The sequence below is a fragment of the Teleopsis dalmanni genome, chromosome 1 (assembly GCF_002237135.1).
Source record: "Teleopsis dalmanni isolate 2A chromosome 1, ASM223713v2, whole genome shotgun sequence".
NCBI classification, from domain to species: domain Eukaryota; kingdom Metazoa; phylum Arthropoda; class Insecta; order Diptera; family Diopsidae; genus Teleopsis; species Teleopsis dalmanni.
Window position 1 is genome coordinate 235,300,933 of NC_051846.1, and position 14,174 is coordinate 235,315,106.

Below are 14,174 nucleotides of genomic sequence, written 5' to 3' on the forward strand. Positions count from 1 at the left end.
ATAGCTAATCTCTAGAAACTCTAATATCAATATAAAGCAATACCTTTGTCAGCAAAAGCCAGACAAGGGTTCCTTCCTACTGTTACGCCTGGCCACGTCCGTCAGCAATTGCCAAACGCTCGTTGTCCACACGCCTTCTTACAGTGTTGGTGACTCGTCGCCCATTCCTCCATCAGCTATGGCCAAATGGAAGTCTGGATGACTAGTTAAATTACCCTACGCCAGCAAAAGCCAAGCAGAAGGTAACTCAACTGATTAAATTACCCTACGCCAGCATAAGCCAAGCAGAAGGTAATTCAACCATTATCACTTCACCCAAACTAGTTCATCCATTCACATGGTGATCGTCAGCAATGGCCAAACGAATCAACATATGCCTGGACCAACTAGTCCGAGCTCCCACTATCATCCCTAATAAAATAGTTCTTACCTGTAACAGGAGAAATTCCAAATAGAACGATTTGGCAATTTCGCTGCCCTTTTATTTGAAATTCCCTCCATTACAGGCAAAAACAAAAATTATCTTCAAGTAAACAAGGTCCCGTAAATTTGTCAAAACAAATTTCTTATTGTTGTACGCATTGCAATCAAATTCAATAAAATAACTGCATCATATAAAAAATGCGTGCACGATATTTTCTTAAATTTGTTTATGCAGACAAACAAGTGAAATAGTTACAACAAATTTAGCTAACTTTTATTAGCGGCAAAAAATTAATAAAAACATATTTTACTTTACAGGGTCATTCGTTTATACAAAATGTTTGTCTCTAATATGAAATTTACAGGGTCATTTGTTTATAATAAAAATGGATGTTACTGTAGGAAAATTTTATTGAATTTAGAAACATGTTTTTACTAAGTGAATTTAAAACTCATATTTGACTATTCATTTGATTTGTGGGGTTAAATTTTAGAATAAAATTTGGGCCTTACACTCCCTCCCTACTTCCCCGAAGGTAAAAGCGCGACCACTACTTTTCCTGACTTCCTCATGGTAATTTGATAGACCCGGTCTTTGTGTTTAGTTAGAAAATTCTGTTTGCCTCTTTTGTTGAAAATCACTACTCTCTGTTGTATCTCAGTGCTAACAGCTGCCGGTATCTCTTCGGGTTGCAGGTATTGTTTCACGGCCGGTTCGAAAGTTGGAGTTGGTTTATCGTTATACACCTGCGCTAGGATTTTCTTGGCTGTGGGTGGTGTTGGTGGACAGCCAGTCAGTACCACTTGTGAGTGCAGCTTTGTTGGTGTTAAAGCTCTTATTGATGACTCCTCAGCCTCTGTTGGTTCTTCAAAATGCTGCTTTACCGGGGACTTGGCTATTGATGATGTTGACGGATAGGTAGCTAGCTTTCCTGGTGGACTAAACGTCATTGGCATCATTACTTCGACCACTGGTTTAAACGATTCTTGCTTCCGTTCTAAACGGCACTGCTGCTGTTGCTGGAGAAGTGCTTCAAGGCTTGGCCGCATGGGTATTGTTGTGGGGCGCACCGGTTTTGCTGACTTTTTTGGCCTCCAGGTCTTCGGTCGGATTGAGGGCGGCTTTACTCCTTGTTGCCTAGGAATTGATTGTAGTTTTGGCGCCACTTCGGATTGTGTGACTGATTGTTTACTGTTTGTTGCCATCGGTTCACTTCCTAGCGGTAATGGCCACTCCTCTTCAGAATCGCTGCCAAAAAGTTCACGGCAAAGCTCGACCCATTTTTCTTTAGCGCCTAACTCTGGTTCAGTGTTCGACATTGCGGTACTATCCCCTACCTTGTCCTTGACATTAGCTCGTTCAAATCGTTGGCTTCGCATTTTTTTTTTTTTGTTTATTGGATTTATGAGTCTTGGTGTAGTTGCTGTAATGGAAATGAAAGAAACACCATATTAATCACCCCTATGTCTTACCGCTTGTACTTATTAGGGCGTGAGAGTAAGAGCGTATCGCTGTTGTGTTTTCATTTGGCAAATCAGGTAGGCTTTTGTTCCCCTCCCCACTCGCTTTTGATGTATGGCTTGATCTCACTGACGTGTGCTGTTCTGGTGCCTTTCCGGTCCTTACTTGTAAGTATTACAATCACAGGAGACTTGAATGCTTTCACGTTGTAAGGTCCACTAAACTTAGGTGACAGTTTAGCTGCCACATGGTCAGTTGCTTTAGAGAGGATATGTTGCTTCATTAGAACGCTGTCTCCCACGGCTGGTTTCCAATTCCGGCGTCGAAGATTGTAGTGTTTGGCTTGCTCCGCGGCTGCGCAACGAGTATTTTGCTTGACTAGAGTTATTACATCCTGTAACTTTGTTGCTTTATCGCTCAGGTCTTGTTTAAGGTTTCCATTTCCGGGTGTCACTTTATCGTACATATTGTTGGGCAGTCTTGGTTCGCGTCCGTGATTTAAATAAGCTGGCGTGAATCCGGTTGTTTCTGAAACCGTTGAATTAATGGCTAGGGTTATTTCTGGTAAGTACTCGTCCCAGTTACGTTGGTCCCCTTCGGTGAGTTGGCTAACTAGGGTTTTAATCGTGCGATTGGCTCTCTCGGTTGGGTTCTCCTGTGGCGTGTACGGTGCGGTAAACTGCTGTTTGACTCCTAACTGTGTGAAGAATTTCCGTGCTGCATGACTGGTGAATTGGGTCCCATTATCCGTAATGAATATCTTCGGTATTCCAAACCTAGCCATTATTCGTTCTCGGAATGCCTTTTGGACGGAGGTTGTAGTAGCGCTGCGCAAAGGTATAAGCTCCACCCACTTTGTAAATTTATCAATGAAAACCAGTAGTGTATTATTGCCTCGTTTGGACCTGGGTAATGGTCCCACAAAATCTGCACACACCATGGCCCAAGGTTCTTCAGCGAGCTGAGTAAGCATATGTCCGGCAGCGGCTTGTTGACTGGATTTGAACCTTTGACAAGAATCGCAACTCAGAACATATTTACGAACATCTCTTAACATTCCAGGCCAGTAGTAGTTGTTAGCTATTCGTTGCCTTGTTTTGCGAATTCCGAAATGACCCGCCGTCGGTTCATCATGGTTTTCACGAAGGACCGGTTGTCTCAAGTGTAAGGGAATGCAGAGCTTCCATGGTTTTATGTCATCGTCTTGGGCGTAATTCGGAATGTGTCGGTATAGGTTCTGGTTCTCGATGATATAATCCGGATATTTCTGTGGATTCTGCTTAACCGCTTCTTTCCGTTGGATTACCCAATCCTGTTTCGTCGTTGTCATCGTTGTTCGTGCCATTAAGATCTTGTCCTCTGGTTGCCTTGATAGCGCATCAGCCACCACATTATATTTACCTCTGCGATATTCTATCGTGAAGTTGAACTGCTGTAACTCAAGCGCCCATCTTGCTATGCGTCCCGTAGGGTTGTCAATAGAATTTAACCACTTTAGAGATAAATGATCAGTGATGACAGTGAATTTGTACCCCTCCAGATACGGTCGCATTTTACGAATGCCCCAGACAATTGCTAAGCATTCCTTTTCGGTAGGCGAATAGTTTTTTTCTGCGTTGTTCAGCCGTCGACTTGCGTAGGCTATCACTGCTTCTTTTCCCTCCTGCTGCTGCGTCAATATGGCACCGAGTCCATAGTCACTAGCGTCAGTCTGCAAACAGAAAGGTTTAGAGAAGTCGGGGCATTGCAGGATAGGAGCCTCAGTTAACCTCTTCTTTAGTTCCTCAAATGCATTCTGTTGCTCTTCCTGCCATCTCCAATGTTTTCCTTTTCGTAACAACGACGTAAGAGGGTGTACTACTGTTGAAAAATCCTTTACAAAGCGTCGGTACCAAGAAGTCATTCCCAGAAAGCGTCGCAGCTCCTTCAGAGTCTTCGGTGGTTCCAATTGTTGTACTGCGGAAATTTTATCTGGATCTGTGTGTATTCCTTCTTGACTGACCACGTGCCCTAGGTATTTCATCGTGGTTTTAAAAAATTCACATTTCTCCGGATTTATCTTCAGTTGGGCTTGACGTAATTTTTTTAAAACCGTTTGTAGATGTGTCATATGTTCCTCCTTACTACGGCTCACAACAATTATATCATCCAGGTAGGCGAAAGCGAATGGTTCCATTTCAGGCCCAATTACCGAGTCTAAGGCGCGTTGGAAAGTTGCTGGGGCAGAGTGTAATCCGAAAGGCATAACCGTCCATTGGAATAAGCCACGTCCTGGTACCGTAAAAGCAGTAAACTTCTTGCTATCCGGATGCATTGGTATTTGCCAGTATCCGTTTTTGAGGTCCAGGCTGCTTATTACTTTAGCTTCTCTAAGATGATCCAGAATGTGACTAATCCGTGGTAATGGGTATGCGTCCGGGATAGATTTTGCGTTTAACTGTCTATAGTCGACACATAACCTCCACTTACCGGTTTTCTTCTTAACCAATACGATTGGTGCACTGTATGGACTACTGGAGGGTTCAATGCACCCCGTTCGGAGAAGCTCATCGATTTCTTCGTTTATAATCGCCTGCATAGCTGGGTTTCTTGGGTAGTAACGCTGTTTTACTGGGTGGTCATCCTTCATGGTTATAATGTGATAAGCCACGTTGCTCTTGCCTGTTATATCGTTAAACTGTTCCAGCTCCACTTCTAGAAATTCTTTGATAGCTGTACCTTTGGATGAATGCTCTCTTGCGATTGGATCCGGAGCGGTGTAGTCACATGACTGCTGTTGATCTTCGACGGTTATGGGTGGTAGTGGTTCTTGTTGTTGCTGCTGTTGCTGTTGTTGGTTCACTCGTTGCTGTTGGTTAACGCGTTGCTGTTGTTCCTTTTGATTAAGTTGCTGCTGTTGCTGTTGAGTAACCTGCTGTTGTTGTTGATTAACGCGCTGCTGTTGCTGTTGGATAATGTACTCCTGTCGTTGTTTAAATTGCATCTTGGGAGTGACATCGTTGGGTATCTCAGTTGTGTGTAGCAAAGTTGTGAAACGCTGCTGTTGTGCAGGAAGATCAACTGTGACTGATGAATTTGCGATCCGCAGAGTCGTCTGTGCCTGCGCGAGGAAATCCATACCCAGAATCACGTTGTCAATTGATCTTTCCATGATGAGAAAAGATAGATCGAAAGACCTATCACCGAAGGCAACCTGGCTGTCTAATACGTATGAAATGTGCTGCGTCGTACCATCAGCTAGTAAGATGACCATACTCGTAGGTGTGACTCTCCCAAAACTGTGTTGATCCCTTAGGAGACTTCCAGCGATGATACTTCTAGATGCACCAGTGTCGATAGTGGCCGTTACTGCCGTTGTTCCAATGGTAACCGCCGCCGATATCGTGTGCTGATTGTATGATAGACTGTTTATTGGGGAACTTGTACTGCATGGGAGACTGCCTGTCCCCTCGTTCGGACAGTCTCTTGTTGGTTTCCCTGTTTGCTTACGTTACGATTTTGTTTACAGCATTCCTTAGTCCTTACTCCTCGTGAGCCACAAACCCAGCAGAATAGTACTTGCGGCCTTCTACACGTATATGCAAAGTGTCCTGGTTCACTACACCTTTTGCATGCGAGGTGGACGTTGATTCTCTCTGTGTGTTGTGATATTTTGTGTTCATGAGGTCCCCTTGCGTTCCGTACGACACCCATTCGCTCTTTGTGGATCATTTGTTGGAGGTTTTCAAATTCTTCGGCAAGTTGAATCAGTTCGGACAATGTGGAAAATTCACGTCGCTTGATATGCAGTTGGTAATCTGGCAGACTATTTCTATATATTCGTTCCAATTGCCTCCCAGATGGGTAACTAGCCTGTCGCATGAGCTCCTGTAGACCTAGTACGTACTTCTTAAAACCCTCCTGTGGTATTTGTTTCCGGCAGCGTATGTCATCTTCTAATTTCTCTAAATAATGAATAGGAAGAAAGAATTGCAAAAAGTCTTCCTTGAAAGACGTCCAACATAACCACCTTCGGTTGTTATTCCGATACCATACTAACGCCTGACCTGTTAATAACTCGGGCATTGCTTTGGGTAACACATCTAAGGGAATCTGGTACGCCTCTGCCAACTCTTCAAGTCTCTCAACAAACTCCATAATATTGGATAGACCATCGTTGTGTACTACCCACTTACGTACCTGATCCATGACTTTGGCAATGCTTTCAAAACTCTTTACAGGGGTGGTGTTATTGTCTTCTTCACAAGGTGTAACGATTGTTGCCGTTGTTGGTTTTGGGGAAACATTGCGTCCGTATTTTTTCTCCATTTCGTTGAATAGTTTCACCAACTCCTCCGGATGGTTTTCGTCTGTTGCGATATCCCTTAAACGTTTGCGGAGTTCATCGACTGTCCCCGTAGCATCTTCTTCCAGTTTCTCCAGTATTGGTACTAGATCCTCTTTACGTGCAAACCTTATCCAACTTGTTTTTAGCATGTCTGTTGTTCTGTGCGTTTTGTTTTTTTTTTTTCGTATCGTTGAATGTTACTTACGAATTTTAATCACAATACAGGTATCTTTGGCTCCTTTGATTTTACACGGTCCCTGCTCGGGCGCCACTTGTAACGACCTTTTCCCGGCCCTATCTATAGCTGGGGTATACTCAGCGAGTATACCAGGGTTCGTTATAAGAAAATTTATCTAAGTAAAATAATAGAGACACTTCTGTTTAAAGTAGCGTTTATTATTTAACAAAAAAATAAGAAAATATAATCAATTTGTGGAAAGCGACGTTGAAAATGTTGCTAATGATGTAGAATGTTGTAATGATGTTGTAGACGGTGTAGCATGTTGTAAAATGTTGTATGGTGTTATAAATGTTGTAACGATGTTGTAAACGGTGTAGGATGTTGTGAAATGTTGTATGATGTCATAAACGCTGTCACGATGTTGTAAACGGTGTAGAATGTTGTGAAATGTCGTATGACGATTGCTTGCAGTGGTGCGCAAGTTGCTAACCTGTAACAGGAGAAATTCCAAATAGCTAATCTCTAGAAACTCTAATATCAATATAAAGCAATACCTTTGTCAGCAAAAGCCAGACAAGGGTTCCTTCCTACTGTTACGCCTGGCCACGTCCGTCAGCAATTGCCAAACGCTCGTTGTCCACACGCCTTCTTACAGTGTTGGTGACTCGTCGCCCATTCCTCCATCAGCTATGGCCAAATGGAAGTCTGGATGACTAGTTAAATTACCCTACGCCAGCAAAAGCCAAGCAGAAGGTAACTCAACTGATTAAATTACCCTACGCCAGCATAAGCCAAGCAGAAGGTAATTCAACCATTATCACTTCACCCAAACTAGTTCATCCATTCACATGGTGATCGTCAGCAATGGCCAAACGAATCAACATATGCCTGGACCAACTAGTCCGAGCTCCCACTATCATCCCTAATAAAATAGTTCTTACCTGTAACAGGAGAAATTCCAAATAGAACGATTTGGCAATTTCGCTGCCCTTTTATTTGAAATTCCCTCCATTACAGGCAAAAACAAAAATTATCTTCAAGTAAACAAGGTCCCGTAAATTTGTCAAAACAAATTTCTTATTGTTGTACGCATTGCAATCAAATTCAATAAAATAACTGCATCATATAAAAAATGCGTGCACGATATTTTCTTAAATTTGTTTATGCAGACAAACAAGTGAAATAGTTACAACAAATTTAACTAACTTTTATTAGCGGCAAAAAATTAATCAAAACATATTTTACTTTACAGGGTCATTCGTTTATACAAAATGTTTGTCTCTAATATGAAATTTACAGGGTCATTTGTTTATAATAAAAATGGATGTTACTGTAGGAAAATTTTATTGAATTTAGAAACATGTTTTTACTAAGTGAATTTAAAACTCATATTTGACTATTCATTTGATTTGTGGGGTTAAATTTTAGAATAAAATTTGGGCCTTACACAACAGATTTTATTTATTTTTCATTTGTTAGATTTTTTGTATTCAAAATTTTCTCACTTATTTTTTTAGCGCCAAAATTATTCACATAAATCAAAAAATTTTGTACACAAACCCAACTGGCATATTTCATGCGTTGCCAATTATTTTCAAACGTGATCCGTATCGTTTCAGCAAAGATGATCCAGATCATTGAGCGGATCATGTTTGCTGAAACGCAGCTGTTGTCTGTTAATGGACAGAGTGGCCGTGAATTAAGACAACATTCGATTTGAATTAAGACCGTACTCAATTCCTCGTATGTCAATTTTTGGTCACCTATAATTCTAGCTAGATGATATTTAATGGATTTTACTCCCGATTCCCAGAGACCACCAAAGTGAGGTGAGCCAGGAGGGATGAAATGCCAACGTATACCTGTTTCAGCTAGATGATTCTGTATTTGAATCTTCTGTAAAGTGTTGTTTGCACCTGTAAAATTGGTACCATTGTCGCTATAAATATGATGTACTGAGCCACGTCTGCTTATCATTCGTTTGAGTACTGCTAAAAATCCTTGAGATGTCAGATCTGAAGTAAACTCAATGTGAATTGCCTTTGTTGCCAGACATACAATAATAGCTATATACGCCTTATGTGTTTTAATTCCCCAGAATTGAGAGCATTTATTGTGCAATGGTCCTGCATAGTCTATGCCGCAGTGTGTAAATCGCCTTGAGAAATTTACTCTTGGTGTTGGTAAACTTCTCATTAATTGAGATTGTCCATTTGCCTTCATCGGGAAACACTTTACACATTTATTGATGCAAGCTTTCACAGCGATTGTTCCACGAATAATCCAAAATTTATGCCGGACGTAGTTTAGCGTCAATTTTAATCTTCCATGAATCGTATTAATATGCGCCTGATTGATTATGAGTTTAGCCAAAGTACTTGATGTATGTAAAATTATTGGATACTTTTGGTTGTCAGATAAATCTGCATTTCTTAATCTGCTGCCCACTCTTAGTACTCCTGCACTGTCAACAAATGGGTTTAATGAACACAACTTATTACTTTTCATTAATTGTTTCTGAAGATTAAGCTGTCTGATGTCATCTGAAAAACATTTTTGTGCCTGATTCACCAACACAATTTTTGCTGCATCGATATCGTCTGCCGACAGATTGTCGATCTTTCTTTCGGATTTTTTTTTATGACAATTATAAACGAATCTAAGACAATAAGCTGTCACTCGAAGAAGTTTGTTTAATGAAGAAAATCGATTAATAATATTTTCATCTTTGGTAACGTCCACGACGGTACATATTGCAGATTTTCTGGTTTCCGGAATAAGATTCAAATCTATTACTTCATCATTTTCTGGCCAATTTCCTTCATCTTTTATTAGCCAATTTGGACCATGCCACCATAATATATTTGAAATAAGATTGTCACCATATACTCCCCTTGATGGAATATCTGCTGGATTATCTTTTCCTGGAACAAATCTAAATTGCCCCTTAAACGTATCCTGAATATACGATACTCTGTTTGCTACAAACGTAGTCCATCTATTTGGGTATTGCCTTAGCCAATTTAATACAATTTTTGAATCTGACCATGCAATAACTTTACTATAGGTAATCTTGTTATTCTTCTGAATGTAATTAATCAACTTTATCAATAGCACAGCTGCGCATAACTCCAATCGGGCTAATGATACCTGCTTAATAGGCGCAACCTTGGTTTTTGATGCTACTAGGGATATTGTAACCTTTTCTGCATTGATAACCTTTGTATATACAACTGCAGCATATCCTGCTTCTGACGCATCTGCAAATCCATGTAACTCGATTAAACTATTCTCTGAATGTTGTGTCCATCTTTTCATGGTTATTTTCTGAACTGCAGGTAATCTCAATTTAAATTCTTCCCATTGTGCCTGTAGATTGGGTGGGATCTCTGTATCCCAACTAATTCCTAGCATCCACAATTTTTGTATCATAATTTTTGCTTTAATGGTTACAGGTGACAACCAACCAAATGGATCGAATAGTTTTCCAGCATCACTTAGAATTGCTCTTTTTGTGTATTTTGAGCTGAATGACGTGGTATTTATTTTAAATTCAAATTGATCCAATTTAGGACACCATTTTATTCCTAAAATTTTAATCGCTTGGTCGTTGTTAAATTGCATCTCTAACCCTGGTTCAATGTCTTTTATCTGGATATTCGTCAACATTTCCGGTTCGTTTGATGCCCATTTTCTTAAGTTAAAACCTCCCTTCCGCAATAATTGGATTAATTCTTCTTGTACTTGTTTACACTCTTTAATCGTATTAGCGCCTCCCAAACAATCGTCTACATAAAATTTTTCATTTAAGGTTTCACTTGCCAAAGGATAATTAATTCTTTCGTCTTCTGCTAGGTTAAACAACGTCTTGATGGCAACATATGGTCCTGATGCAGTAGCGTATGTAATCGTGTTCAATCTATATTCTTTTACTGATTTTTTCCGATTGTTTCTCCATAAAATTCGTTGAAGATCTCTATCATCATGATGAATCAGTATTTGCCTTTTGTAACGTAGGGCTTGTCATCATAATACTGTTCAGTGATTGCCCTGATGTCGTTTTTGCGGACGCATCAAAAACCACTCGAAGTTTTGTTGTCGTGCTGTCTTCTTTAATAACTGCATGATGCGGCAAATAATATACCTTTGTCTTTGGTTTCTCATTAACTTCCTTCATATGACCCAGCTTGATATACTCTTGCATAAAGTTCACATACTCTTGCTTTAGTGCTGGATTCTTCTTAAATCGTTCTTTCAATGAAAAGAACCGTTTTAATGCCATCTTTCTGGATTCACCTAACGTTTCTCGATCATTTTTCAGTGGTAACCTAACGATGTATCGTCCTGTTTTATCGCGGGTGCAAGTTGAATCATAATGTCTCTCACAATGCCTTTCTTCTACTGTTCTTAAGTCTGCATTTGAAATTTCCTCTAATTTCCAAAACCGTTTTAAATACTCGTCGCTGTTTTCGCAAGCTACGGAGCATAACATTATTTTGTTTGTGATTGTACGCTCTACATCTAAAGGTCCTGATAATATCCATCCAAATAATGTGTTTTGAGCCATTGGAGAGTTGTCTGGCCCTTTAATTAATCCTTCTTTAAACACTTCTGGTAACACGTCCGACCCGATTAACAATTGTATTTCCTTTGGTTCAGCATACCAAGGATCTGCTAACTGCAATCCATCAATATGCGACCATTTTCCTGGCGTGAATTCTGCATTTGGCATTTTTGATGTGATTTTTGGTAACACTGTTGCTTCGATATGACAGCTCTTATTTTCATCATGTATAGATTGAATTTCTAATGAGCATTTGGCTATAACGCTTGTTGTTTGTCCATTGATACCTTTTACATGAGTTTGATAATTGGTCAATGGTGCTCTAATTGATCTTGCTAATTGTTCTATTATACAAGATTGTGATCCCTGATCAAGAAGCGCTCGTATTGGATTAACTTGTTTTTTAGTCCTTATAATTACCATTGCTGTTGCTAGTAAAACAGTTTTTTCCTTTTGGATGTTGTACGACGCTGCCACTTCGGTCTCTGTGGTGTTCTTCAATGTTGGCATCCTCTGTTTACTTATGTTATTTGTGAATGTTGGTTTGCCCTTAACTTGTTCATGAATAAGTTGATGGTGTTTTTTGTCGCAAATTGCACATCTTTTTTTATTCAAGCACAACTTACTAAAATGCCCACTCTGAAGGCAATTAAAACATAATTTGGCGCTCATAATCTTTTCACGACGTTCCGGCACCTTCATATTCAGAAACTTTGAACATCGAATTAATTGGTGGTCACCATTACACACTAAACATAGCGTATGTATTGTATTTACATGCGTTTTTGTATTTACTGGTGTTGGTCGAAAATTATTCTTATTTTCGCGATTTGTGTCTCGAATTGCCTCCAATCCTCTAACTCTGCTCCCGATAAACTCGTATAAGCTGCTCAATTTTGGTATTTGTGTTGATGCCCCTCTTGAATGTTGGTATAATTTTCTGGTTTCACCATCTAATTTTGGAAGCAGTATCTGTATAATTAGTGTCCACATTTAAATTACGTATACCATATAACACTTCTCTAGAAGAATCCACTACTGTTTTTAAATCCTGTGCATTCTCGTTTCTTATAGCTCTGAGCGACAATAACTTATTGATAAGATTGTCCACAAGTATTGCTGGATTGTTGTATCTTTGTTTCAGTAGTTCAACTGCCGCTGTATAATTGTTCGCTGTTATTGTTAAATGATTGATAAGTCTGGCGGCTTCTCCCCGTAGACTTCCTTTTAAGTACTGCATTCTTTCTACATCCACTAGATTATGGCTTTGTTGAACTAACCGGTCGAACAATTCCTAAAATGGACACCACTCTTCAAATCTGCCATTGAATATTGGTACATTCAACGGTGGTAGTTTGATATTGTTACTTACGGTTGTTCTAGTTTCTGAAACGTTTTGACTGCGAACGTTCAGTTCTTCTTGTAACTGGATATATACTTCTTCGTATATCGATTCCAGTTGAATGAAATCTCCTTGGTCTATTTCATCATTGTTAAACAGACATTCATCGTTTAATTGTGAGATCTTTGCCCAACAATTCTTCAATTTTTCCAATTTTAACTGTAACGTTTCAATACTTTTCGTTAAGTCTATTGTCTCTTTGATCTGCAACAGACTTGTACTTAAGATTGCTAAACGTTTGTTCGTAATATCACATGGCCCGGTGATGGCGACTTCGTCATTGATACTTATGTCTTGATTCCTTGGTGACCGAGCTTCTTCTTGCCCTCTTATAACTTGATGCCTTGAAACTTGAGATTCCCTTTGCTCCATTTGCCTTATTATTTCCAATTCATTATTAAATCGATTTTCGATTTCATTCCGTCTTTGTTGTAACTGGCCATAGTAATTTTTTGTGATATATCATTGTTGTCTTCAAATGCGTTCCATTTCTGACGCAAATTTTCCAAACGAGTCTCAAAATACTGCTTTGAATATCTTGTAGAAGAATCCTTTTTAAAATTTATCCAGATCCTCTGGATCTCACCTTCAATGTCCTTTTGATGTTGGATAACTTGATCTATCTCTTCGATCTCCATGATGTCCTCTGTTAGTATTTGATTTGATTTGTTAAGCGCCTCGGTACACTTCTGCTTGTTTCACTTCGGTGGTACGTTTGCTTTCACTTCACTCCGATGTTAAAAGCCTCGGTACGCTTGTATTAACTTCACTCCGATGTTAAAAGCCTCGGTACGCTTGTATTAACTTCACTCCGATGTTTAAAGCCTCGGTACTCTTTTATTAACTTCAATCTTAGACTTAAGTCTCTTTGTTAGGTATATTTGAAACTCTTACCACTGGTGGGGGAAACTTTAAATATCCGGCTCGAAGGACCAAAAATGAACAAGAATGTTCATTAACAATCTTTATGTCCCTTACCACTGGTGGGGGGAAACAATAAAAGATTGGTGAGACGTTGATTTACTTTCAACAACTGATTTTATTTAAATTGATTTGTTCTTTTATACAAAATAAAATGCAACCGTAATTGCAAAACATACAATAAATAAAATAACTTATTACTTAATTCGCACAAATTGCTTAATAAGCAATAGTAATATAATAATAATAATAATTTTTACTTTTTGTTGATTCGTCAACCAAGAAATTAAGCAACAGGTGTGAGCGATTAACTCATGATCTAGTTCTTAATTTTTTGTTAATTCGTCAACAACAAAAATTTATTTTATTAATAGGATCAGCTTAATTTTTTATCTTTAATTACAAGTTAAAGTTAACCAAATTCTCAAAATAAATTGTTTTAATTATATATATTTTGGCAACAAACATATTTTTTGTGTAGCCCGTGCATATTATCTCTTTTAAGTTGGCGCAAAACTTATCAAACAATTGATTTAAGACCACTTACTGAATTTGCATTTTCGTACAAATTAGGGATGAAATTTACAAAAACCAACATTTTAAGTTAAAATACAAATAACGGAGACACATTTTTAATTTTCAGTTTACATTATAAATATTTAACAACATACGTCACGATCTCAACGGGCCTATTTACACTATTAGCTCAGTATACACTATCATGAACTCTCATGAGCGTGAAATTTGTTTTGTTTTGTGTGCACAGAAATTGAGAGTATTCAGCATTAAAGGGTAAACATAAACATAACATTGCATATGTATGCGTTTTAAGCAAATTTCATATGTTATCTCAGCAAATTTCATTGCGTGAAATTCATGAACTCACATCACACC

General features: G+C 39.0%; 2 protein-coding genes across 2 annotated transcripts; both read right to left on the reverse strand.

Moving 5' to 3' along the window:
• Positions 1-7,290: 7,290 nt before the first annotated feature.
• On the reverse strand, positions 7,291-10,062 carry LOC119667760. Its single transcript, XM_038077064.1, has 2 exons — positions 8,127-10,062; positions 7,291-7,334 (listed from the first exon to the last, which is right to left on the reverse strand). The coding sequence occupies exons 1-2, from the start codon at positions 10,060-10,062 to the stop codon at positions 7,291-7,293; spliced, it is 1,980 nt and encodes a 659-aa protein (XP_037932992.1).
• A 313-nt stretch (positions 10,063-10,375) lies between these two features.
• Positions 10,376-11,467, reverse strand: LOC119667761. The gene has a single exon (XM_038077065.1). The coding sequence runs from the start codon at positions 11,465-11,467 to the stop codon at positions 10,376-10,378; it is 1,092 nt and encodes a 363-aa protein (XP_037932993.1).
• Between the last annotated feature and the right edge of the window lie 2,707 nt (positions 11,468-14,174).

What these genes read in the sequence shown, in the direction of transcription:
- LOC119667760 (XM_038077064.1), bottom strand. Translation starts at nt 10,062, where the DNA reads ATGTTGACGAATATCCAGATAAAAGACATTGAACCAGGGTTAGAGATG. An exon ending in ATTGACATACGAGGAATTGA is followed by an intron (nt 7,335 to 8,126) that starts GTACGGTCTTAA and finishes CTCCTGTTACAG; the next exon opens with GTAAGAACTATTTTATTAGG.
- LOC119667761 (XM_038077065.1), bottom strand. Translation starts at nt 11,467, where the DNA reads ATGCCAACATTGAAGAACACCACAGAGACCGAAGTGGCAGCGTCGTAC.